The 27,369-nt window shown below is 37.2% G+C and overlaps 1 protein-coding gene across 1 annotated transcript in view; it reads left to right on the plus strand.

Annotated features, from left to right (window-relative positions):
• CEP128 (centrosomal protein 128) overlaps window positions 1-17,088 on the plus strand; it is a 336,595-nt gene extending 319,507 nt beyond the window's left edge. Inside the window, exons 24-25 of the mRNA XM_054567190.1 lie at window positions 9,007-9,115; window positions 16,936-17,088. Of these exons, the coding sequence (XP_054423165.1) occupies window positions 9,007-9,115; window positions 16,936-17,063 (237 nt within the window). The 3' untranslated portion in view covers window positions 17,064-17,088. The remainder of the gene's footprint in view (window positions 1-9,006; window positions 9,116-16,935) is intronic.
• Window positions 17,089-27,369: the final 10,281 nt, after the last annotated feature.

The following is a 27,369-nucleotide window of genomic DNA, read 5'->3' on the forward strand; positions in this document are numbered from 1 at the left end:
GTAATTCTACTTCCAGGAATATATGCTGAGATAATAAATTTAAAATATGGATAAAGCTTTCCTTTTTTTTTTTTTTAATTGTTTCAAATACATTTTCCCACCACCACTTTCCTCTGCCCCACCCACCCCCACCTCCAACCCTCAATCCTTCCCCATTTTGGCTTTGTCCATGGGTCCTTTATACATATTCCTTGACTTGATCCTTCCTCTTCTTTCCCCATTATCCTCCTCTTCCTCCCCTCTTGTTACTGTCAGTTTCTTTTTTCTTTCAGTGCTGCTGATTTTATTTTTCTTGCTTGTTTGTTTTGTTGATAAGGTCCCACTTATAGGTGAGATCACATGGTATTTATCTTTCACTCCCTGGGCTTATTTCACTTGGCATAATGCTCTACAGTTCCATCCATGCTGTTGTGAAGGGTAGTAGCTTTTTCTTTCTGCTGCGTAGTATTTCATTGTGTTAATGTACCAGGTTTTTGATCCACTTATTTATTGATGGGCACTTAGGTTGCTTCCACAACTTAGCTGTTGTAAATTGTGCTGCTATGAACATTGGGGTGCATAGGTTCTTTTGAATTGTTGTTTCAGGATTCTTAGGGTATAATCCCAGCAGTGTAATCTCTGGGTCAAAAGGCAGTTCCATTTTTATCTTTTTGAGGAAATTCCATACTGTTTTCCACAGTGGCTGCACTGATCTGCATTCCCACCAAGTATACGAGGGTTCCCTTTTCTCCACAGCCTTGCCAGTACTTATTGGTTGGTGATTTGTTTATGATGGCCATTCTGACCAGTGTGAAGTGATATCTCATTGTGTCTGGTTTTAATTTGCATCGCTCTGATGGCTAGTGATGATGAGCATCCTTTCATATGTCTCTGGGCCCTGTGTATGTCCTCCTTGGAGAGGTGTATATCCAGGCCCTTTGCCCATTTTTTAATCGGAGTGTTTGTCTTCCTGGAGTGGAGTTGTATGAGTTCTTTATATATTTTGGAGATCGAACCCCTGTCCGAGGTATCATTGGCAAATAGATTTTCCCATACGGTTGGTTCCCTTTTCATTTTGCTGATCTTTTCTTTAACCATGCAGAAGCTTCTTCTTTTGATCAAGTCCCATTTGTTTATTTTTTACTTTATGTCCCTTGCTCTAGGGGACACATTGGTTAAAATATTGCTGCGTGGGATATCTGAGAGTTTCCTGCCTATGTTCTCCTCTAGGACTTTTATGGTGTCGCAACTTATGTTTAAGTCTTTTATCCATATTGAGTTTATTTTTGTGTATGGTGTAAGTTGGCAGTCAAATTTCATTTTTTTTTGCATGTAGCTGTCCAGATCTCCCATCACCATTTGTTGGAGAGGCTATTTTTACTCCATTTTAAGCTTCTGCCCCCTTTGTCAAATATTAATTGGCCATAGAGATATAGGTTTATTTCTGGGCCATAGAAACATGGCTTTATCTCTTTTCTGTTCCATTGATGTATGTGACTGTTCTCATGCCAGTACTAGACTGTTTTGATTACAGTGGCCTTGTATTATAATTTCATGTCAGATGTTGTGATCCCTCCTACTTTGTTCTTCTTTCTCAATATTGCTGCAGCTATTCAGGGTCATTTGTGGTTCCATATATATTTTTTAAATGTCTGTTCTATATCTGAAATACATCATTGGTATTTTAATAGGGATTGCGTTGAATATATAAATTGCTTTGGGTAGTATGGACATTTTGATGATGTTAATTCTTCCAATCCATGAACACAGTATATGCTTCCATTTATTTGTGTCTTCCTTAATTTCTTTCTTCAGTGTTGTGTAGTTTTCTGAGTACAGGTCTTTTACTACCTTGGTTAAGGTTATTCCTAGGTACTTTATTTTTCTTGTTGCTATAGCATATGGGATTTTCTTCCTGATTTCTGATTCTGCTATTTCATTGTTGGTGTACAAAAATGCCTTTGATTTCTGAATATTGACTTTGTATCCCACTGTTTTGCCAAATTCACTTATTAGGTTGAGTAGTTTTTGGTTCTATCATGTCATCTGTACACAATGACATTTTTACTTCCTCCTTTCCGATTTGGATACCTTCTTTTTCTTGCCTGATCACTGTGGCTAAGACTTCCAATACTATGTTTAACAGGTGTGGCGAAAGTGGACAACCTTGTCTTGTTCCCGATCTTAGTGGGAAAGCTTTTAGTTTTTGCCCATTGAGTATGATGTTGGCTGTAGGTTTTTCATATATGGCCTTTATTAGGTTGAAGTATGCCCCCTTTGCTCCCACTTTGGGGAGTGTTTTTATCACAAATGGATGCTGTACCTTATCAAATGCTTTTTCAGCATCTATTGGTATAATCCTGTGGGGTTTTTGTCTTTCCTTTTGTTTATTGGATGTATTATATCTATTGATTGGTGTATATTGAACCATCCTTGCATCCGTGGAATGAATCCCACTTGATCATGGTGGATGATCTTTTTCATGTATTGCTGGATGCGATTTGCCAATATTTTGTTGAGGATTTTAGCATCTATGTTCATCAGTGATATTGGCCTGTGGTTTCCTTTCTTTGTTGTGTCTTTGTCTGGTTTTGGGATTAGGATGGTGTTGATCTCATAAAAAAGAGTTTGGGAGTCTTACCTCTTCTTGGATTTTTTTGGAATAGCCTCAGAAGGACAGGGGTTAGCTCTTCCTTAAATGTTTTGTAAAATTCTCTTGTGAAGCTGTCTGGTCCAGAGCTTTTGTGTGCCAGGAGATTTTTGATTACTGCTTCAATTTCACCAGCTGTTATCAGTCTGTTCAGACTTTCTGCTTCTTCATTCAGTGTTAGAAGGTTATGTTGTTCTAGAAATGTGTCCATTTCACCCAGGTTTTCAAATTTCTTGGCATATAATTATTAATAGTAATTTCTTATGGTCCTTTGTATTTCTGTATTATCAGTTGTTATTTCTCTTCTTTAATTTCTGATAATATTTATTTGGGTCCTCTCCCTTTTTTCTTGATTAGTCTTCTTAAAGGCTTGTCGATTTTGTTTATCTTTTCAAAGAAACAGCTCCTGGATTTATTGATCCTTTGAATTGTTCTTTTAACCTCTATGACATTCAATTCTGCTCTGATCTTCATTATTTCCTTCCTACTATCTGGTCTTGGGTTTTTTGTTGTTGTTTCTCCAGTTCATGAATATGTAGGGTTAGGTTGTTTATGTGGAATGTTTCTATCTTTTTCAGGTAGGCCTGTATGGCTATGAACTTCTCTCTCAGGACTGCCTTTGCTATATCCCATAGGTTTTAGACTGTTGTGTGTTCATTTTCATTTGTGTCCAGAAACTTTCTGATTTCTTCTTTGATCTCATTATTGACCCATTCATTGTTTAATAGCATGATATTCAGTCTCCATGAGTTTGAATGTTTTTGAGTTTTTTCCTTAAGTTTGGTTTTTAGTTTCAAGCCCTTGTGGTTCAGGAAAATGCTTGTTATGATTTCTGTTTTCTTGAATTTGTTGTCCTGTCATGTGATCTATCTTGGAAATGTTCCATGTGCATTTGAAGAGAATGTGTATTTTGCTTCTTTGGGATAAAAGGCGCTCTCTCTCTCTCTCTCTCTCTCTCTCTTTCTCTCTCTCTCATCAGTTAAGTCCATTTTATCTAATGCGTCATTTACTTCCACCACATCTTTGTTGATGTTTTGTTTGGAAGATCCATTCATTGTTGACAGTGGGGTGTTAAAATCCCCTGTTATCAGTATGTTGCTGTCTACATCTTTCTTGAAGTCCTCCAAGATTTTCATTATATATTTGGGTGCTCCTGTGTTGGGTGCATATAAGTTTACAGTGTTTATGTCTTCTTGATCAATTCTTCGAGAATTATGAAGTGTCCTTCTGGGTCTCTTTTTATGGTCTTTGTTTTGAAATCTATTTTGTCTGATATAAATATTGCTACCCCTGTTTTTCTCCCCTGTCCATTTGTTTGGAATATTTTTTTCCATCCCTTTATTTTCAGGCTGTGTAGGACCTTTGTTCTGAGGTGGATCTATTATAGGTAGCATATGTGTGGGTCATGTTTTCTAATCCATTCAGCTATCCTACGTCTTTTGATTGGAGCATTTAATCCACTTACATTTAAAGTTGTTATTGATAGGTACTTACTCATTTTTTTCCCTTTGTACCTGTGTTCCTCTCTTTCTTACTCTTTTTCTTCATGTTCTTAAAGCAGTCCCTTTACCATATCTTGCAGTGCTGGCTTGGTGCAGGTGTATTCTTTTAGCCTTCTTTTGTCTGGGAAATTCCTTATTTTGCCTTCTATTTTAATCAAGAGACTTGCTGGGTAGAGTGTCCTGGTTGCAGGCCTTTGATTTTCATTCCTTGGAATATTTCTTGCCATTTCCTTCTGGCTTGTAGTGTTTCTGTTGAGAAGTCAGCTGCTATCCATATTGGAGCTCCCTTGTATGTTATTACCTGTTTCTCCTTTGTTGCCTTTAAGACTCTCTTTGTCTTTGATATTTGCCATTTTAATTATGATGTGTCTTGGAGTGTGCACCTTTGGGTTCCTCTTGAATGGGACCCTCTGTGCTTCCTGGAGGTGAGTGACTTTTTCTCCCTTCAAATTAGGGAAGTTTTCCGTCATTACTTTTTCAACAGGTTTTCTATCCCTTGCTCTTCTTCTCCTTCTGGAATCCCTATTATACAGATAGTATTACATTTCAGGTTGTTCTGCATTTCCTGCATTTTCTTGCATTTTCTTGCTTTTTCTGGGAGCTTTTTTCTATCTTGTCATCCAGCTCACTGTTTCAGTCCTCTGCTTCGTTTGGTCTTCTGTTGATTCCTTCTACTGTGTTCTTCAATTCAGAAATTGTATTCTCCATTTCCTCTTGCCTCTTGTTGATAGTTTCTCTGTCTATGTTGGTAATTCTCTCTGAACTCAATGAGCTCATTAAGCTTCCTTATAATCATTGTTTTGAACTCAATATCTGATTGTTTACTTGCCTCTATTTCATTTAGTTCTCTTTCTGGGGAGTCTTCCTTTCCTTTTGGTTGGGAGTGTTTCTTTGTCCTCCCATTATTTGTGAGGCTCTTCTTTTTTGCTTCTGCTTCTTAAATTGATCTGTCTTGACTTCCTGTCTTTGCAGTGTGAACTTTTATGGTAGGAGACCTGTGAGATTCAGTGGTGTAGTCTCCTTGATCTCCTGAACTTGCTGCTCTTTGGATTCATTTTATTCCATTTGTGTTGGCTTTCTGGAAGTAATTGGGTGTTGATTATTGTTTGGTTGTTCTTTGGTGGGTTCTACCCTTCAGCTGGCTGACCGAGGTTCACTCTGCCCACTAGGTCTTGTGTATTTTTGTGCAGGTGCTGCCAGAACAAAACCACAAAGCCCAGGAAACAAACCCACATCTGAAAAAATAACTCCTCCCTGCAATCCCCTATCAACAACAAATGAACCAGAATTAATAAGGCTGTAAAGAAATTAATATTATTATAAGAAAGGAGAGAAATAAACTATTAGTATAAAATCTAATGACTCAGGTGTGTGGTCTGCCTGAGCAAGATGGCTGCTGCTATATGGGGGGAGTCAGCACCAGGATCCCGCCAGCTATTCCCTCGGTTCTCTCCCCAAAGCCTCCTTCCCAATCTCTCCTCAGGCATCTCCAGCCCACTCTGCTCCCACCTTTGCTGGAGCCCAGGATAAGTAGCGGCAAATGAAAATTTATGCATTGGCCCTTTAAACAGCTCTTTGCGTTTCTAGCTGCCTATCTCCAGCAGAGAGCAACCCTGCCGCTTTTTGCAGCTGGCTGTTATCTGTGTACTTTTTGGGCTCTGGTGCTGTAGGCTGGAGATCCCTGCTTATAATTTAGACTCCACTCTTCTTGGAGGGATCCAACTGGCCACTTAAATATCCTTTTGATGCTGCTCCCTGTGGATGCCCAGCCAGCCTTCCTGTGTCTCCACTGCAATCCTTACTAGTCAGGTTGTGCTGTAGCTGATTCTTCTGTCTGTCTGAGGTTATAAGGTTTCTCTCTCACTATTGTTCAGTTGTTTGTTTTGGGTGATTTCTCCATAGTTGTAATTCCAGATTGGTCCTGGGAGGAGGTCAGTGTGACTTCCATTCACTCCTCTGCCATCTTGCCCCTCAGGACAAAGCTTTCTGCACCAATATGTTTATTGAGTGATTATAATAGAAAAAAAGTGAAATCAACCTTAAATTTCCAACAGTAGGAGATTAGTAAAATAAAACTATGGTTAACCATAATGATGACAGTAATAGAAAATTTCCACATCCAATGTTACATGAAAAAAGAAGAAAATAAAATTGTCAACAAAGGGTGATCTCAACTTATAAAGATATTTATAAACGAGAACTGGAAAAAATTTACACTTAAACTAGGCTAATTCGCTTATTTTTAACTTGATGTATTATTTTTTTTCTACTTAACTTTCTCTGTATTTTCCAAACTTGCTAAAAATGAAATATCAGTGCCATATTTGACTTTCATTTGCCAGAAGCTGGTTTTATAATTAAAAATATAAAGTATTCTTTTTCTGTGAACAGAAAAGTTACAACCTGTGCTTTGATTCCAGTTGATTTTTGCATTAGACATTTAAAACCTTACCTTTTGGGAAGAATGAGTAGCACTTGCATATCTTTGTATACTTTCTCCTTCTCCTGGTAGGCTTATTGTGAGGCTTCTTTACCCTGGCTGTTCCTTCAGGCTGCACCTGCATCTCACTTCTGTCCACTCGCTGTCTTTCTCAGTCTGGGTGTCAAAGGGCAAAATGAGTGTGTTTGTATTCCCTTAAGTTTTCCCTTCTCTTATTGTCTCATAATCGTTAAAGCATTTTTTACAGGGGACCCCATTTCTTATGTTTTTCTCTTTTGTGCTTCGTATAAAAACCATAATTAAATAGAGATTTTTGAGCATTGTTTGATAACATAACTCTCCTTTCCATTGGTGCATCTTCCAGTTCTACCCAGACCTTTAGTGCCTCATATCCAAACTGTAATAGCCAGGCCCACTGCCCTGCCTCCAGTTGTCCAGTGCCAGCTCCTTCTACAGTAGCTGAGGCACAATGTATATCCCCTCCTTTCCAAAAATCCTATAGTGAATGACTTCCAGTTTTATGAAGTCCCCATGAATCACCTGGTTAAAAACCTTAGGGCCTTCGTCTTCAATAGACTTGAACTCCTTTTTTGGTACACAAAGGCTAATGATCCTAAACCATATGAGTGCAGAGTAAGTGGGCCTTTTGCAAATGTATATAAACATGTCCTTTTTGGCCTTTCTTTTGCATTTGTATAATACATATATGACAAAGAAATAAAATACAAATTTGGTGCTTAGTGCAGAGAACAACTAAATCAGCAGATTGCCCTGTGACCTGAGGCTCTGCCAGATGTGGTGGCCCTGTTTGAGGGATCTGTGGGCCCCCAACCCAGAGTTGTTTCACCTAGAATCTTTGGCAACATTCTTGACCCCTTCCTCTCCCTTGACCCCACAGTTATTCTCAATTACAGCCTTTCAGCTGGTATTCCCATATCAACACTTGTGTCTCCCAGTCTGCTCTCCATAAAGAGACCAGAGTAATCTTTGAGAAATATAAACCAAAGCATGTCATTCCTCTCCTTAACACCCTTGACTTTCTGATTTATGTAAGAATAAAAGTCCCAAATCCAAATGTCACCTCTGGATCTCGTAATCGCTTCTCCCAGGTTCAGTGTTCCTAAGCCATGGGGCCTGCCTTCAGGTTTTCAAACCCACCAGACTCTTCCTTCAGTTCCTACACACGTGTCTGGAACATCATTCCATGACATCTGTCTTCTGCTCCCCTTAATTCCAACTTTCCCATCATCCACCCATAAGTTTCACCCGGATGATTTATTGATTTATACTCAGCATTCAAATATTGCCTTAAGTATCACCTGCCAGAGGGGCCTTTTGGACCACAAATCTAAATTTAGTTCTTCCTTTTATTTCCTATTCTTTTTCTTATAGTGCTTCTAGTTTTCCTTTTTATTGTTATTTATTTTACTTGTTTAATGCCTTTCTCTCCTGCAAGCTGGAAGATTTCATGACCATATACTTCAACGTTTTGTTTATTATTTGACCAGCACATAGTAGGTACCCAAGAAAGTATTGTTGAATGAATGAATGAGTAAAAGAAAGAAAAAAATGAATTGTGTAAATAATTTAAAAATATGCGAGAAAAAAGGTTGCAACTTTATTATCACAGGAAAGTATATTAAAGCATCTATTTTTAATCATATTAGTAAAATTACTAGAAGTTATATTCCAATTCTCAGCTAAGATTTGGGGCAAAGGACACATTCATGTAATTCATAAGGAGAGGGACCTTTTTTGTATTTATTTTTGTTTATGTATTAAATATTTATTGAATGAGTAAGAAAATTAATGTAATCATGGGAAGCAGTCTAGCTCAATGTATTTAAAACATCAAATTGTTTTTATTGACCCAGATTTCCACCTAAGAATTTATCACAAAGAATAGTCCTAAATAAGGAAAATGTATACTTAACGGTATTTTTCACAGTGTTATTTATAGGAGTAAAACATTGGAAACCGCCTAAATGCCCAGAGAAGCATGCTATGGTAGCTAAATATTAGTAAGTGTATCCACTAGATAGTATATTAGTAACCCAAATAGTAAAGATTAGGATAATATAATGACTTCAGAAATGTTTATAGTATGAATGTAAATAAATGAACACAGAGTTTTATAACAATGTTTATAAATCCTACCCACAGGAAAAAAAAGACTAGAAAGAACTATGTCATGCTGTTACTGGCTATGGGTGATTTCCTTCTTTTTTAAAAAAAAAAAATTCTTATGCATGCACAGATTTTATTTTTCACAAGTGTTATAAATATGTTAAATTATGGTATAGTGTAGCTTGGTAAATTAAACCTCAATTTCATTCTCATCATATTGAAATTTAATTTCATAAGTACATGTAAATGAATCTCAATTTTTACATTTTGTAATCAGTGAACTGAAATGCTGCTCTGTCTTTTTTCAGGATGACCAACCCTTCGCTGAAAGTCCCCATGCGCATGGGTTAGATCACTCATCCTCTTGGCAGGATCGCAGTCACTTCCTGTCTAGTCCAAGATTCTCACACTTTAACTGTGAGTAATTAAGTCCTGTCCCAGTTTTTAAATTGGATTTAAAGAGGAAATGCAACTCATGGAAAGATTGAAATGTAAGGCCAGTACATGATAGTAATAATGTGTATTTGAAAACACTTTCATTATGAGTCATACAAACAATGCCCAAATAATGCCCCCCCAAGTACATTTACAGTATTACTCAATTTACTCCAGATATATATATATGGAATCCCTATTTTTTAGACCTTACTCTTGTCAGGAAAACCTTAAAATAAATCCCCCAAGTTAATAATCTTAATTAAGCAAAATTTTTGTGTGGAGATCACTGGTAACGGTGGTTGAGTGGGTAAAGGAAGTTAGAGCATGTGATAATAAAATTTAAATCATCAAAAAGTAGAAAAGCTTTGCATAGAACTATTCAGAAATGCATAATATTTTGCAATGAATAAGGATATTAATATAATTTCAGGCTACATTTCATGCTGTGAACACTGTATATATGTTGATAAAACGTCATCCACATCAACAAGATGTGAGCAGTCTGTTGGCCCAGGATTCCCATCTCCCACACCCCATCCCCGCCCCTTCCCTACTACACTTATTCTGTAAGTTTCAGCTTGTATGTAATGTCCTTAAAGAAGCCTTTGGGACTTAAAGATATATGTATGGTTTCTGTTATGACTGCCCACAATGCATTATAATTTTTCTTTAAAACCCTTCTCAGAATAATTATGGAGTTATTTGTTGTTTGAGTGATTTTTTTTTTAAATTCATTCCTCTGTTCACTGAAGGGTGAATTCATGATGATAGGTGCAGTGTCTGTTCTGTTCACCACTGTGTCTTCAGCACCCTGCATAGTACTGGGCACACAGTGAATGCTCAGTTAATATTAGATGAATGAGTATATGAGTAGTTCTTTTCTAGTTCACTTTTATCCAAGTAATTGGGACTCAAGTGTTATTTAATGAGTTCTTATTTAAATAATCACGTAGCTCTTCGGTTCACCATGGGCATAGAGTTTGTACATTAAATCGGACAGTGCTCTTATTCTTTAAAAAAACTAGGTTGCTATAAAATAAAGTACCAAAATAAGCCAGAAGGAAGTAGGTCAAATCCAAAAGTGATAACTCTCATTTTTTGCTGATTTATATTTATGGATTCATTGAATAAATATTTATCAGTTTCTGATAATGTTTTGGTTTTCATTATATGATTATTTTATTCCTAAAGCTAAGCATTTTCTTTTTCCTGTCTTAACCATTTTACCAAGTGATTTTATATGTCTGCATAAACCCTCTGCTATTCTAATCTGATAGTCACCCTTTAATATGGATTGTATCTCATGTTGGTTATGGTACCTCAGGGTCTGATATACACAGGCCATTTTTTTTTATTTTTCATATTAAGAAGCAGAAAAATTTTCTCAGGTCTGTGTGATATATATAAACATGGAGAAGGAGGGTCGGGGCAAAGCACTGTCAGACATACTGTCCCACCCAGGAAGGTTTCATGCACCTGGAGATAAACAGCACCATGATATGAGCACAGAGGTCATTGCTCTGCTCCTGTTTAATTTTGCCATTGTGACTTCTGCAAGGCTCCCCAGCAAGGCACCCGGAAAGGAGTGGTTAGAAGTCATTAGGGGGAAAACATCAAGACTTCTAGAATTTCATTTATGATCATGACAGGCAGCGAGAGAAACTGTATTCAGCTTTCCACTCAGAAGCATTTCATAACTAGCTGTGGTCATTTCTCAAAGATATATTATATTCCTCACAGGCAGCCATTCATTCCTCTATAGTACAGTTAAATAAGAATAGGAAATAAATATCACTGAGAACATAATTATTAAAAATAGTTGTTGCCTATATTGTAAAAAAATTAGTTTCAAAAGCAAATCTCTTTGTTAGTTTACTTTATTGATACAATATTTAATTAACTTATTAATTCATAACCTCGTTTTACTCTTCTTTTTGACAAGTTTACTTATCATTTTTCTCATATACCTACCTAACATTTTCTAGGATACTTTTAAAACTTTAATCATAGAAACCTTATTGTTAAACATTTTATGTTATTGAATTAAATTTATTCCTAGAAATCCCATTTATTCTTATTTGCTTGTCTGATGAACCTTGAATTTTCTATATATTTTTCATAATGTGGTATTAGAAGTGGATTAGGATCACCCTGAATATGTCCCCATTTTTGTATCACAAACAATTTCAGCTTATTTGTAGAAATTGTTCTGTAATTTTTTTAATCTCCTTTTAAACTTCTAAAATTACAAAGGAGAGAAGCAAACCCCAACAAAGAGAAAAACAGCACCTTTAGGAAATTCATGATACAAGGAACTTAAGTTGTCTTTTAAAGTATCATTAATGCCCTTAGAGATATGGGAGAAAATATTATACCCATTAAAAATAAGAGCAAGATGCTAAGAAAAAGGAGCACAAGGTAAGAAGTCTCAGAAACTGAAAATATGTTAAACTAGAAAAGTGAAAAACAAAGTTCAGAAAATCATGAAGAAAGTAGAAGAAAATAAAAGAATAGGATAATAGGAGAGAAGAGATAAGATACTGAGTTGGCCAAAAAGTCTGTTATGTTTTTTTCCGTAAAACAAAAGACACATTTTTTATTTTCACTAATGACTTTATTGACTTGAATGTTTTGAGTATGTGGGCTATCTCCCATGTGTAAAACATTGATTCTCAATCAGTGTCTCGATTTGATCACTATAAACTTCAACTGGTCTACCTGACCATAGAGCATTGTCCAGTGAGAAATTTCCAGCATGAAACTTTGCAAACTACTTTTGACGTGTTTGATCAGTCACAAAACCTCCATACACTGCACAAGTTTTTCTTTGCATTTCAGTTGTGTTTTTACCTTTCTTGAAATAATAAAGCATATGTCAAAAATGTGTATTTTCTTCCATTTCCAATATTAAAATGGCTACACAAAAATTCACCAATTTTGATGTTTTTTTTTAAATGCACATTGATATGACATCTGTCACAATACAATCTAACAAAACTGTTTCAAATGAAGTTAAAGACAACTAAGCTTTACTACAGATAACTTAGGAGGAAAAAAACCCAAAAGAACTTTTTGGCCAACCCAATATTTAGAAAATCAGTTCCAGAGAGATTATACCTGATTACTGAGAGTCTTAGGATAGAAGAGCAATGAAAGCAGAACAAGCCAGAAGCAGGCAGGTTGAAAAGGCTCACACAACAAGTACCTCTTACACTGCTGTCTTCCTGAGACTTCCCTTCACCCTTTTCCTATGTTGATGCCTATGAGTCCCAGATCCTGTGCCTTTCTTTGCTTGTTTTCAGCAAAGGGAGGTGAATATTTTGTCTTTGTATTTTTTTTAAAGATTTTATTTATTTATTTTTAGAGAGAGGGAACGCAAGGGAGAGAAAGAGGGAAATATCAATGTGTGGTTGCCTCTCGAGCGCCCCCTACTGGGGACCTGGCTTGCAACCCAGGCATGTGCTCTAACTGGGAATTGAACCAGCCACTATTTGGTTTGCAGGCCGGCACTCAGCCCACTGAGCCACACCAACCAGGGCTGCCTTTGTATTTCTGAAAATGAATTTCTTTCCCCATCCTTAGTGAAAACTGGCTATAAAATTTTAGGTTGAAAACAACTCCTTCTGAAGGGATTGCACTATTATTTTCCAAAACAATGTTGCTGTTGAAAACTTTGTCTTTATTGTTTGACTCCTACTCCTTCGAAGTAATCTTCTCCATCACCACCAACTATTTACTCACCCGGGAAACTTTTAGGATTTTCTCTTTAACCCCACTGAGTTTCATAATGATGTGCTTCCCTGTGGGTCTCACCTTACTTACTTTACAAGCTACTTGCTGGGTGGGCCCTTTTAATCTGAACACTCATCTTCTTCAGTTCTCTCATATTGAAGGAAGACAGAAAAGATTCCATCAGGAAAATCTTTAAGAAATAAACAAAGAGAAGAATTGATAGATTATTTGCTTCAGTTGAGCACTTCAGAAACAAACAATTAATATAGAAGATCTCATTGAGTTATTAGAAACAATTAAGGGTGGTCATAGAGAAAGAGCACATAAAAAAAAGACAAAAATAAAACATGAGTCAATTAATAGTTCCAGGGAAGAAATTGAGCAAGAAAAGAAACATTTTCATAATATACTTATTAAGTTCATGTAAGCCATATTTACATAGCCATAGTAATATAAATACTCACTATTGACATAACTTAGAGTTCAGATGTAACTATATAGGGAGGATGGGTGAGAAGAAGTGGGTGGGTGTGGAGAGGTCTAAAATGGATAAATCAGAAAATAGCAATATAAGCTTTTATTTACAAAAATTGAAATAAATACAGAAAAATAAAGCTAAAAGAGTTGAATGTGGTTGACTCTTGGGAGCAGGATTATGGGATTGGAACGGATGGGGCAAGAGGCTGCAGTCTTTCTATCATATGGAGCCCTTTGTTGCTATTTGATACATTTATGATGTACACTTAGGCTAAAAAGGAACCTTGTTGAAATAAAATGCTGTTAAGAAAACCTCAGCTTTTATGTCTGACTAGCAAGTGTTTGATTTTCTTGTTAACTTCTGAACATGAAAGCCAAGGGTTGGAGTATAGAGCAGTTTCGACCTGTATGGAGCCCTGAGGAGTAAATCACTGGAGGGACCGAGGCGGCTGTGAGTTGATGAGCCCCCGGACGGGCTCCCTTTGACTCAAGTTGGGATCTGTACTGGGTGAGGCCCTTTTGTCTATGCTGCAGATGCTAAGGCATTCATTCTGCTGACTTAGGTGCCCTGTCAAACTGTGACCAAACTAAAGCGTAGAATCACCGACCATGGAAAAAACAAAGGAAATGGGAAAATACTGCATAATTTGTGGTCTCTGAAATGATCCAGCATTAATGAAAATTTGTTTTAAGTAGTAATTTATGTCAGCTTTGTGTAGTTCAGGTCAATTCAAGAAAAGGTAGATTCTTTCTGCCAGGAGGAAGGGGAGAAATGTATAAATTGTAAGTTTATATTACCATTGGAAATGGGAACACAGAAATCCATTATTTCAAGCCATGATTACTACCAAATTTATCCTGGCTGGCTAGAAGTCATGGCCGTGACTCAGGACACTCTTTTAGAAGACTTGGATTCCATTACCTTCAGCCTGTAGACAGTGGGGGCTTAGTAAGAGAGACTCATAATGCCAGCTTTTGAAACTGTCATTTTTACTTTTTTTAAGTAAGGACTGACCACTAGTCTCCATGTATAGCTCCTTTTAGGCTAAAGGAACACACTTCAGGACAGGCCTTAGGACCAGGTTTGAGTGAGGCCTGAAGTGATATGATGGCTTTTCCAGTTCCCGAGTCCTTTGAGATTAAGATGCTTGATGTTGGTGGAGTTGGTATCTCTAAACTAAGTTTAAAAAGGCATGCTGATGCAAATTTCCTATAATTCTAAAACTGTTGTGAATAATGTTTATTGTAGTAAATAAATGATCCCAAAAAGACAGGGCTGGTTTTCCATAGGGGAAAAATGTTATCTGTGGATTATTATAGGCCCTGGGAGTGAATCATGCACATTAATTTAACTTGATAGTCTCAGAATAGCAAATCAATGAAAGTTGCTAAAAAGAACTGTATTTCACTTCCTCACCTCAGTTTTCATTGCTGTAAAAGGAAAAGGAAGGTTAAGTATTCCCAGTTTGTGTTATGAGGTGCCTGTCGTGGGAGTTTAAGTCTCTCAGATGAAAAACAACTTCTCAACAAGAACAGCACACTCTTCTCACTTCTACGTTGTATTTCAGGGTCCGCCCGGCTAACTTGGAACAGGCACTTCATATGTAGTCTGTCCTCAGACTTGTAGAATAAAATGCCAAGGATTGATGGCAGGAAAAATGTTGCAGTACTGATAAGAAAAAAAAAGTTTTGTTTTGTTTTTTTTGAAAGGATCTTATTTTATTTCATGACAGCACAGCCTTTCTGTCTCTTCATTGTATAGGTTCCTTTTACATGATAGGGATTTTTTTGTGTGACTATTTTCACTGACCAGTTAGGTGCCAGAGGTTTTTAAATAATGGAATTCTGATTATTGCAATTTGAGGAAGTGCTTTCTAGAAAGCAACTGGAAAATTCCCAATGGGCTATCTCTTAAAAATCCCTTAAATATATTCAGTTGTTCAAGCAATGTTTACTAAGAGGCTGTGTACAAGGCTTTCTGTTTGGCTCAGGGGGGTTACCATAGGGAACAGGACAGACAGGGTCACCTCATCTCATGGAGGAAATTGGTAGTAAACAAGTAAACAATTTAAAATGATGATTGGTGATATCAATGTAAAATGGTAGAAGGTACCTGGAACGGGACTGCTACTTTAAATTAGTGATCAGGAGATGTCTTTCTGAGGAGGTTACAACTGAGTTTAGTGAGACCTGAATGGCAAGAAACAGCAGCTGAGTTAAAATTGAGTGGGAAGAAGGAGCAGTGAAAGTGCAAAGGACCCAGAGAAGAAAGGAATATGATTTAGAGAGAGGGGACACTGAGCGAGCGAGCGAGCAAGAGAGACAACAGGGGAGAGAAAGGAGGTTCCAGTGAGAGAGAGAGAAGTGGGGAGAGATAGGTGGTCCCAGTGGAGCTAAAGTCAGTGTCTTGCCACCTTTCAAGGCCAGGCAGGTTCACATGGGATCCGGGAAGAAGGAAGAAAATGTGCCGAGCCGTGGGGATGGCTGACATGCAGGGGGTGAGGTGGTCCTGCAGGCCACATGTGGCTAGTAGCGCTGTTGGACGTCCCAACGTATATATGCTAAAATACACATATATCATAAAATATATGTATATCATAAAATATATGTATATTTTAGCATATATACTAAAGCACACAAAGCCAGCAGGGTGCCGAGATATTTTAGAGTGTGCTTCTGCACATAGGGGGTCCATACTCAAGGTTATTGAATACTGCTTAGTCATAGTTGCCCGGACATCCGGGTGAGGGAACCTGACTGACTCCATCTGCCCTACAGTCAGATGTGTGGATTTTATTCTAAGTTTGCTGGGAGGCCATTGTGGCAAGGTGGGATTGGGGAGGCGGTGGTTAAGCAGAAAAATGACCTAGTCTGATTTGGCTCTGATTATAGTATGGAGAAAGAGGGCAACGTAAAACAGGAAAAGAGAAAATGGTAGCTTGGTCTGGGGTGATGGTAGTAGAGGGTGGGGTAAAGCAGAAGAACTCAGGTGAATTTGGAGGTATAACCATTAGAACTTACTCCTAAATTGGATGGGTGGAGCAGGCAGGACAAAGGAAGAAGGAACCAAGATCTGAGAAACCAGGTGATTGAGCATGTCATTTTGTGAGATGGAGAAGCATAGGGATGGGCAGGCATCAGAGATGAGAAATCAAGCAGGAAGATTTCACACAGTTGGAACTCACAAGAGATGTTCAGAGGCAGTAGAAAACAAGTAAACGAAGATTCCAAATCTAGTCTCAATTTCCTTTCATGTAACAAAGTATATTTTGTAAAAAGGAGTTGCTTAAAATTTCTCCCTCCAAACTTCTGTGCATGCTTTACAGCATTATATACTGACCACACATCTTCTACTGTCAGATACTTCAAATCCACCTCCCCCAAACTAAGTCACATGAATGTTTTTTGAAAATATTGTAAAATGATTAAGCTTATTCTTACATTGAAGGTCTGTTAGGCCATGTAAAATTTACAGAAAACTAGATGAAATACAATGATTTTGTGTAGTCTTTTGGCTCAGGGATTGCATTCATCTAGGTTTATTTCTCTCTCTCTCTCTCTCTCTCTCTTTTTTTTTTTTACCTTGCCAGCATTTACCAAAAGACCTTCTGCTCCCAATTCACCTTCAATCAAGGAAGATGCCACAAGATTACCAATGGATGGAACAAGCTTACGATCCAAAAAGGAGGAATATGAAAGCAAAAGAAGCAAAATGTAATTAGTTGCTTTACACGAGTGTTTTACAAATAATAGCATAGCCACCCTTGCTGCAGCCTGGCTCACATTATCCAATAGACATATCTGAAGTTGATGTTCTTCAGCAGTGCCAAACACCAACTAACATAACAATACAGTTGGTCCTTGTGAATGATGCAATTAAACCAATGCAAATAATATGAGCTCATGAGTGACTTACAACTAACCTGTTGGCAACCTACACCAGCGAAAAAGTGGTATTTTTCACTGTGCATTTTCTTTTTCAGGTGTGGTCAGTCACATCTTTCCAACCAAAATTTGGATTTATAATTGAAGTCTTTCAAAAATGACTGGCTAAAAAAGAGGAAAATGAATTCCCATTGAGGCAGAATTTGCCAGCACTTTAGATTCAGGGAGTATTTATATGCAACTGATTTTTTTAAAGTGCTTTCTCCCTAATAAATTATCATGTGTTATAACATGTCATGGAAATATACAAATATAATATTAGCTCACTTTATAAATGCTCAGGATTGTTAAATTCATCATCTCAGCAGTCTATTACTACATGCAGTATCTTAATATTATTTCCAATCACCCGTATTAAATAGCAATAAAGAATTTACAATGCTATCTGAATTGCAGAGCCCTGTAAAGAATTCATTGCACAATTTATTTATTTGTCTTTTTGTGGCCAAATATCACACTGCGATCACCTCGGTTATATCCTGGACCATCTTTGGTTTACTCTGACCAAACCACAGTACCAAACTCTGTGTCCATGAGATTTGCTCTGCAGGAGTCCTCATATAATTTGGTACTATCTGTCTACTTTCAGCAGCTCAGTTTTTTCAACATCAAGGTGTTTTTAAGAACTTAACCTTCTTTACATGCTGACCTACCAGTGGAGAAAGATTTCTATTAAATGTTAAATGATGGTAAACATCCTGGAACTAGATCCTCATTGGGTCATGGTGGAAAAAATTCTGCACAAAGACAAGGACAATAAAGCAATATCTTCCTAATGTCATCACATTTTGTGTTTGTTAGATTTCTCATGTTTTGTAAAGAGGCTTCTATTTCTACTCAAGCTGTGTCTTCCTAACTTAGAATATTTGAATGTGCAGAAGACGTGACACTCTCATTCCATGAACGTAAATGCTATGGTTACTACAGAAGACGAAGCTGTTTTCTATCCCCAAATTATAGAATTCAGTCTACACAAGCTCCAGGAGTACAGGCATGCGTGTTATCATTTATTCATTCCTTAAGCGTTTTACTGAGTTTTTACCAGAGGCCAGTCATTGTGCTAGGAAGGAAAAAAAAAAAAACCATAAAAGGAGGTGTTCATGCCCCAAATTTTGTTTGGCATTAGGAATTATATAAAAAAAAGGGTGATGTGTTCAGGCTAGCTGGAAAAATTCTGGGTTAGAGAACATTAAAGAGGTTTGGTTTGGTTTTGTCTGATCTCAGGACTTCAGGCTGTTAATGTGCTAATGAGCCCTGTGGGGTTTTAGTGAGAATAGTCTCTTTTGAAGGAACAGCTCACACCCTGGTGCTGCACATAACCTATATCACTCTATAGTAATACTTGGGGTAGTAAGAAATTATGTCAGCATTTTCATTGTTGTTTTGACCAGTTCCACAATATTTTATCTCCTTGGATCTGAAGTTTATTTGCTTGGATCTGGGGAGAAAATTAACAGGTTTTATTTAAAACCTACAGGTAAAGGTTGAAAAGCTTTACCTTAATGTATTAGTAGGAACTTTGTGGAGTCTATTCTGTTTAATAGGAACTGATCTAAGCCATTATTAGCACATCTGTGGTCATTAAAAAAATAATAATAATAAGTCAGGACAGTTAGACCTGAAAGTTTAAGGTAACTCAGGTTATTTTCTTGGCAAACCCTTGAAAATGTATTAGCTGACGGCTTTTTAACAGAATGCAGGGAGATCTTATGAAAGACCTTTTTAAATCTGAAAAATAAAATTAAGCAACTGTGTCATATTATTGAAGGCCCTGTGCTACTGTTGGATGAATGGAGGGGTCTGACTTTAAATATGAAACACACAAGAACTTCAAAGGCAAAGTCAACTTTCTGTGAGCAATGTTTTGTCATAATTCCTTGGCCCTCTGTTTATATGGAACTAAATCCAAGGACCTGTCTTCTCTGAAGATTTTTCCTATCTCTTGCAGTCACCATAAGCTGGAGTTGGAAATCAAAAGGAATGCTAAGAAAACATTAATAGCTTGATTTGTACATCTCAAAGCCAACAACTGTTTCTCCTTTACTCACCCCTTTGGCAGGAGGGTGTGTGATATCAGCCCCATTTGAGCTGTGGCTAGTCAGCCATATTGCTTGTAGCCCTGGGACATTGGAAGGGATAAGCCTTATTCTTGCAGTGAGCCTGGTCTAGGACTTAATTTGAAGATTGACTTTTTTGGTTTAATAATTTTGAATTTTGGCCATCTTTCTTAAACTTACAAAGCTTCCACTGAAGTTACTGAAGGCCACAGAGGGGAGAAACAGCTGGGAGGATTCTGGCTTGCTGTTTTTCCCATTGGCTAAAGTCATCATTACTTCCTTGTTGTGTAGTGTCTGAATTGAAAGTGGGAAACAAGTTATATAACATCTTACACATCCGGTTTCCCAGGACCAATGACTTTTCTTCTTATTGTTACACAATAGTTCACACATTTTTACTAAGAGATAAAATATGTAGCTTAACAAAATAGTGTGTGTAAGGCATTTGGATTTAAAGGTTACATGGTTAAAAAATGCCTACCTACTTAGCTAAGAAAACAATTAAGTCTATTCTTCATTTTTCTCCTTTCAACTACAGTAAATACATTTTCCATTTTGAGGCTTGGGTCAGTGATATGTAAAGTATATTTAGATTCACAGTAATTGTTACATTTTTTTCTAATCTGTACTGAATCTTACAGTTAAACAACAAATGCTGTTTTAAGTGGGGCCAAATTCTTACATATGGTAAGTTTATTAGCAAACCCTTTTTGTAGGAAGGAGCAAATATCTCAAATTGTTTTACTCCGGATTTGTACTATAAACCCAACTACACGTGATATGGTAGCCATGAACACGAATGATCATTGGGTGATTCCTTTTCCAAGATTCTTACACTCTTCCTCAAACAAACTGTCCCAGTATTTTCTCTCCATTCAAAACAAAACAGAAAATTTGTGATTTTCATGGCCTTCAAATGAGGAAGCTGTCCTCACGAAAGCATCTGGTTTTCTTGGATCAAAAGTAAACCATGAACCTTAAGCTGGAAAGTAAATTTGGGAAAGTTTGTATATAAAGACATTTCATGCACTAAAGTTCAATATAAAAATAGTTACATCTTTCAACTTTTAAGTTCTCAAATATTTAGCAATAAAAACATATCAACTTATCCCTATTTGAGAAAAGAAATTTAAACCATGAATGATTCCATTTAGTTTCACTTCCGTACAAAACACGACACATCTAATTTAAGGCTAGGAAAAAGTGCTTATGTCTAAAAGCAGAACTTTAGATTCCAATCCCCCAAACAAATTTCACAGAAGTCTCCCATGATTTTGATTAGAACCAAAGTAAACCAATCTGCTTTGCTCTGGTGAAACCAGCTGACCTTCAAGTTCTAACCTAACCTGCCCTCACCTTAGTCCTTCCTGCTCAGTCCATGCCTATGCTCACATCTACCTAAATCAAAGCCCAATCCAGCTCACTCAGTGTTCTACCAGGTCAACGCAACTGTTGACCTCTGAAGACTAGTAGGTCTACGACCTATAACAAAAGGGCAGACTGGCATGTTGGCATATCTTTCAGGACCAGCCAGTTAGAAAAGGATTTAAATATCACATGTCTTTGATTACCCTCGTGGTTGAAACTCTAAGAATACCTCTATAGCTGGGTATATTCTTTATCACAGAGTTTGACTCTGATGTGGTACAAAGTCATGTGACAACAGTGGGCATTGAATTTACTGCCTTGCTCTCTGTAGGAATAAACCAAATTTCTAAACATAGTATCATGGTAGTTCCCTCTTAGGAGGATAGTTAAAGCAATATATAATCCAATGACCTCTTCCTTTCAAAAGGTAGAATCATGCTGTTGAGCATATAAGTGAGAAATGAAAAAAAAAAATGCCCCTGCAGTCAAAGCCATACAACATTGATCACAATAGAATAGTAATTCTAACAATAATGTGCTATGTTTTAAAAACTTGAAGTTGTACTATTTTGCTCTTCCTGTTTTTCTCGAACTGGCGGATGCGGGACTTTCATGCCCACACTGTCTTCTATCATCTCTCAAAAGATTCCCACAACTTGACACCCACTCATTTTTTATTCTTTAGTAAAGCATTTTGACTGAATATTTCAGTAAAAACAAAAGTCACAATTTAGCCTTAGATATTGGCACTCTGTGTCATCTTAGCTGTATACTTCACTGGAAATTAAAGATCAGAAAACTGGCTTGAAGGAATATTTTTTAGGACAAAATTAGTGGATGTTAAATTACCAACAGTTCAGATGTTATAATTTAAAAGTAAGAAAATATCTTAAGATGAGGGAAAGGAGGATAATATTATATTCTCATTAGTTAGTCACTAATTGACAGTCTTCTTGAAATTCTGATTTAGTGTTTTCTTAAAATCATACTTTTTTTAAAAAAAGGACAAGTCTAATTTTTATAGTATCAGGTTTTCCATCCAATTACAGTTTCCTTTTGGGTTTTTTCCTTAGAAATTTTTCAGTTTAGACTCAGGTGTATTTTGGAATCATTGAAGCCACCCAGAGTTCAAATGGCTTTTAAAAGTCCAAAACACATGTCCAACAATGTGAAACCTGCACTTCAACATAGTGCATCTCTCTTTTGTTTCTGAAATACTGTATTTGAATTGCAAATATTCCACCCAAGTGTCTTCCTTTCATTTCTTTCTCTCGGATCCACAGTCTTTTTTGCTCATGGGTCTTCGGAAACAACCTTGTGTCCTTTGTTGGGGCCAGCCTGTGGGCTGGAGTCATGCTTGCTTGTCCTATGTGTACATTTTAAAACATCAGAGTAATGGCAACCATAAAAAGTTAGTGAGATTAATACATGAAACACTTCTTTTCTCATGGTGTGGGCTGGTCTGTTATCCAGGTGTGAAAGGCTACACTTGGTAAAACAAGATTGTTTCTCTTCCTCCTTGTGTACTGGCTCTCAGCAATTTTTTAGAGCGGTATTTACATGTATTTCATGTATCAGGAGAACCCATTTAATCCCCTTCTCTACCTTATTCTGAAAATGTGTGTCAGGTTGTACATAAGATTTAAAATATAAATATCTAACATATCCCTTCACAAGTTTTTTTTTTTTTTTGTTCTTTTCGGTTCTTGAAGCTAACTATTATCAGGTCATACTGCATAACTCTTACTCAGTGTTATCCCTAGGGTAGTGGTAATGCTAGTTTAGATTTTGTTTGTCCATTGTTGCTGAGCACTTAGCTGGATAAGGAAATGAAGGATGGCAGGAGTTCTGTAAAATGATATGAACACAGAGGAAGCTGGGTTGCCTTCAACAACACACATTTTAAACAGTGTACTTGCAAGAAAAACCTGTGGTAGCACTCCATACTTTATCTGGGGCCGGGTCCTGGAAAGCAGCGTTGTGAGGCGTCCTGCTAAACTCAATGTGCACTGTGAAGTCCTATCTCTGATGCAAGTCGCACTAAACCTTCATGTTCTTTATGGACTTCGGGCTGGCATAACAGATCCGAATGCAAAGTGGCCTCCCTTCAGAGAGTTTTCAGTCTGAGTGCCCTGTCTGTCATTTTGGAATTTCATCTCATTTATGCAATCATTAAGCCCACTGTAGTGGAGATATAGGCTTGATTTATGCCTTAGCATTTTGAAAACTTCCCATAAAACAGAACCTCAGGCTGTCTGTTACCAGAAGTCAAATAGCTATCTAACATGGTGGCTTTGGGGAGGTTGGGCTGTGAAAAGAAGTTTGGAGAAACCTAGGAATTTTTGCCCTTTTTTTTTTTTCTTTTTTTTGAGCTGAGGAAAATAGATGCATCAGTTCTAACGAGGCACTTCCTGCCCAGAGTCACTGGCAGAGCTGCCTCCTCCCGACAGCTGCAAGCTTGAGACCTCACGCTGCTGGCCAAGGTTCGCTCTGTGCTTTGACTAAGACCACAGCCAATAAAGCCAATGTGTACCGTGGAAAGAGTTTCCCATTTTTTCCATTGGAGAAGTCTTTTGTGAGGTTAGTTTGAGTGTTCCAAATTAACAGTGGTGGTCAGTGCTCGACTTTTAATTTTAACTGCATGTAAACCTACTAACTAGATTTCATTGAGAATACATCATAGTTTTTTGTGGGGAAGAGATGTATCCTTTTGTCTGGTATTCTTTAAAGCACTGGTTCTCTAAAGTGTAGCCCCCAAACCAGCAGCGGCAGCAGCGGCACCTGGGAGCTGGTTAACTTAGAGATTCTCTGGCCACCTCCAGACCTAGTGATTCAGAAACCCTGGGGCTGGGGCCAGTAATACGTGTTGTAACAAGTCCTCCTGTGATTCTGGTGGATGCTGAAGTTCAAGAGCGATGCCTTCATTTGATGAGAACCTTAACTCTGAGTTTTAGTCTCTCCCAAAACAAGAACATGGGTTCTTTTCCAGGTAATATACAAGGGCACCCTTTTAAAATTTGGTTTTTAATATTATGTATTCTCCCAGGTGTCCAAGCAATGAATTTAGTCTCAAGGGTGACTCAGGTAAAGAACGTAAAGCAGCTTCCAAAGATGGCAATTTACCAGCAGAGGTCACTGCCCCACCTGCTCTGCCTAGGGGACTTGGATTAACCAGAGCTCTCCACCAGGATTACCATAGAGGCGTTCAGTTAAATCAGGACCTATAGGTGTAGCTCTTCTCTCTGGTTTCAAGAGTAGAAATGGCACTTGATTATCAAAATGATGTGAACTTCTTTAGGGCCGAGTTCCTAGCCTGTTTTTCCTCCTTCCCAGGTAGTTGAGGACATCCCAATTTAGGGCCTTATTTCTGTGTTACCACCTCACATACAATTTTGTTTTTTCCTGTCTATACCAGCCCCTCACAGTCATCCACAAGAGTACCATTTCCGGACTCTGACATTGTCATGTAAGGAAAGATTTTGATTTGATGACCGCTAAACATTTAAATCGTGACCAGCTTTTCCTCACTGTCTACTACTGAGAGCAGGGACTTATTGTGTCATTCCCTCTCTTGGTTCTTGAAAGACTGATAATTATTTGTCTTGGCCTTTTATCTTACATTTTGTACCCCGTCCCCATTTTATACAATTAATAATTTGACGTATTTGTTTCAAATCAGGTTGTTTCTTTTCACACTTATTTGCTTAGGAATGGACTAAATAAGAAATCTACACAGAATTCTCTTGTTCTAAAGTACCTTTACCTACATCTTTCCAATAGCTCTCAAGTTCTGAGTACTTGATTTAAATATAGAATAAATAAATAAATATTACTCTATGTTATACATTAAAGAAAATGTGTTTTTCTGGAAGAATGCTTATTTATTAAGCAACTACAATATGATAATTCCCACTCAAAGTATTTGCTAAGGACAGCCCTTTTGCCAGTCAACCCCAGAGGTAGAAAAGTACAAGTCTTACACAAATAACGACACTGAGCAAAACTAGCAAACAGTGTAACCCCTCAAGCTGTGTTTAAAATGTCTTCAAATATTCTATGGCTTGGAATTTGTACCAAATGGTTATGTAGATAATTTTTAAAATCTAAAACAGCCTACATGAATGTGGAAATGTGTTTTATTACACATGCTGCTACCTGCTTTGGAAAAATTTCTCACCACTGAACAGGGACCCTGCCCACAACGTGCTTATATCCATGTCACTGAGCAGTGGTGGCCATCCACCTGAGAAAGCATTATTTCTATTAATTCAGTGGTCTATCCATTTATTTATTCATCAGTAAATTAATATAAACTTGTTATATGTTGCTTAATTGGCTAAAAAATCTGTATATATTACCAGACTCAACCTTATAATTTTTAAGAACTAAAGTATAATTCCTTCATTTGGTGCACTGATAAAGTTGATGAGGTGTGTATGTCCACCTCGTCGTATATGTATGCACATGTTTAAATAGTACACATTTCATAATTCCTAGTTACAAACTATAATAATTATATAATACATCATTTGAAATTGATAACAACTAGAATTGCATATGGTAAAGTTTCATTATCCATCAACATCTTGCTATTTATTGCTTTTTTTCGAAGAGGGAATGAAACAGCTTTTAAAAAGCAGATAAAAAGTTATGTATATAGTTAGATATCATAAATAATACAGGAAGACAGCCAAGACTCTTACATAATCTTGAACTCTTGTGAGTATAAACACTAAAGGTGAAGGATCAGCTTGGACATAGTCATATAACCCAAAAATGGTTCTTCTTGTTGCAATATTTTGCTCTGGAGCAACCTCTACTTTCCAGAAACAAGAATCTTTTGTATATATGTGAGAATTTATCATGTGTTGGGCCCTACATGAAGATTAGATACAAATTCTCAGAACCATTACCGAGGATGGGCTGAGCTTCTCACAGACAGATCTCATGTGAGAACAATCCAGTTCTGGAGCCACTGAGATCCAGATGTCCAACTGAACAGCTGCCATCCTCTGTAGTAACCTCAAGATCACTGCTTTTGAGTTGTGACCATGTGTTATGCATTTCTTATCCTGACGCCCATGATTGAGGTCAGATGTTTTGCCCTTTGGGACTCTTTATATTTCTCATTGGGTGTACAGTCACAGACACTGGTACCGGAGAGCAGCTGAAGAAAAACTTTCCCATGCAATGTTCATGCAAGTGGTTATCCAGGCTAAATTTTCATTACCCTTAAATATTTAGTATTTATTGCTTTTCTCAGAGAGTGATAACAAGTGAACTGGAAACAAACTAGATATCTAAAAGAGGGTAAGATAAAATTTTCTAGGGTGTATAACCCAGGTGTCTGAAAGATGTGGGAAGCATCAATGTGAAAGGAATCTTCTTTTGTTCTTCCATAGGTGCAGATAGCGCATTTGAAACCTAGAGAATAAGTTAAAATTTTCTGGGGTATGTAACCCAGGTGTTTGAAATATGTAGAAAGCCTTACTATGAAAACAATCTTTTGTCCTTCCACATGTGCAGACAGCACATTTGAAATCTACCAACTGTCCTGTTGTGATAACTGATGCTCATCAAAGTGACAAGCACCAGAGGGAGATCCATGATTATTTTGGCACTGATTTCAACTTTATACAAATGTTTATACACCTTTACACAAACTTTTGATTAATTTTACAAAAACAACACTGTCTTTTACCAACAGAATAATTATTTACCTTTTGCCAGTAGCATCATGAGAGCTAATTTCCAAGTTACCCATCCTTTGTGTGAAGAGCCGTTTGGTAATGTGTGGAATCCAGGAAGAACTTGAGAAGGTCAGATCAAAATAAATCACCACCACTTTAGTATTGTATTGGCAGTGCATTTTTCTAATTATTAGTCAAAATTCCAAAATATAGAAAAATGTGTGTAACAGGAACCACAATTTAGTTTTTAAAATTAGTTTGATACCATCTTACGTTGAACATCCTCTTAATTCTTTCACTTAGTACGGGATCCAGAATCAGAAACTTTGAAAGCTATACAGAAAATTGCCAAATGCAGCCAGTGGTATCTAGAAAGCATCTCTATTTGATACATTATGTGTAGTGTCTCGAAATATAATTACCATATTTCCACATTGCAAGATACTTTATTAGACAGTAAGCTGCTTGAAGAAAGGCACTGCATTTTGCGTAACACAGCGGCTGGAATCTTGTAAGTGTTCAAAAATGCATTTGCTAACTCGACTAAACACACCTACACTCAACCATTTTTCCCTACTGTAGTGAGCAAAAAGCGTTTATTAACTGATCTTGACAGCCAAATTTGCAAGGTCTTTTCGCACTTAACAGACCAGTTGCCTGATTTTGTTCATGAAAATTCAAATCACAGTGTTGTTCTTGGAATTCCTGCCAAAGGGTTTAAACCATGCCTTCAGTGCCGTGAACAGCATGAAACTCACACTGATCAGATAATATCCCTATGCCACAAATATCAATGGCTAATTTAGTGAACATGCAATGTGCTGATTTTCCCATAATGCCTATCAGTAAAGTATCTGTGTTACCAATGCATGCACCATCTCCCTGTTTTTATGTAAGTACACAACTGAGGCCTAAGTATGCGTGGGCCATCAGATTTGTTGATTTTTTTAGAGATTCCTGTCAT

Source organism: Pteronotus mesoamericanus, unplaced genomic scaffold (genome assembly GCF_021234165.1).
Source record: "Pteronotus mesoamericanus isolate MK-2021 breed Mesoamerican mustached bat unplaced genomic scaffold, CSHL_Meso_final contig_182, whole genome shotgun sequence".
Taxonomy (NCBI): domain Eukaryota; kingdom Metazoa; phylum Chordata; class Mammalia; order Chiroptera; family Mormoopidae; genus Pteronotus; species Pteronotus mesoamericanus.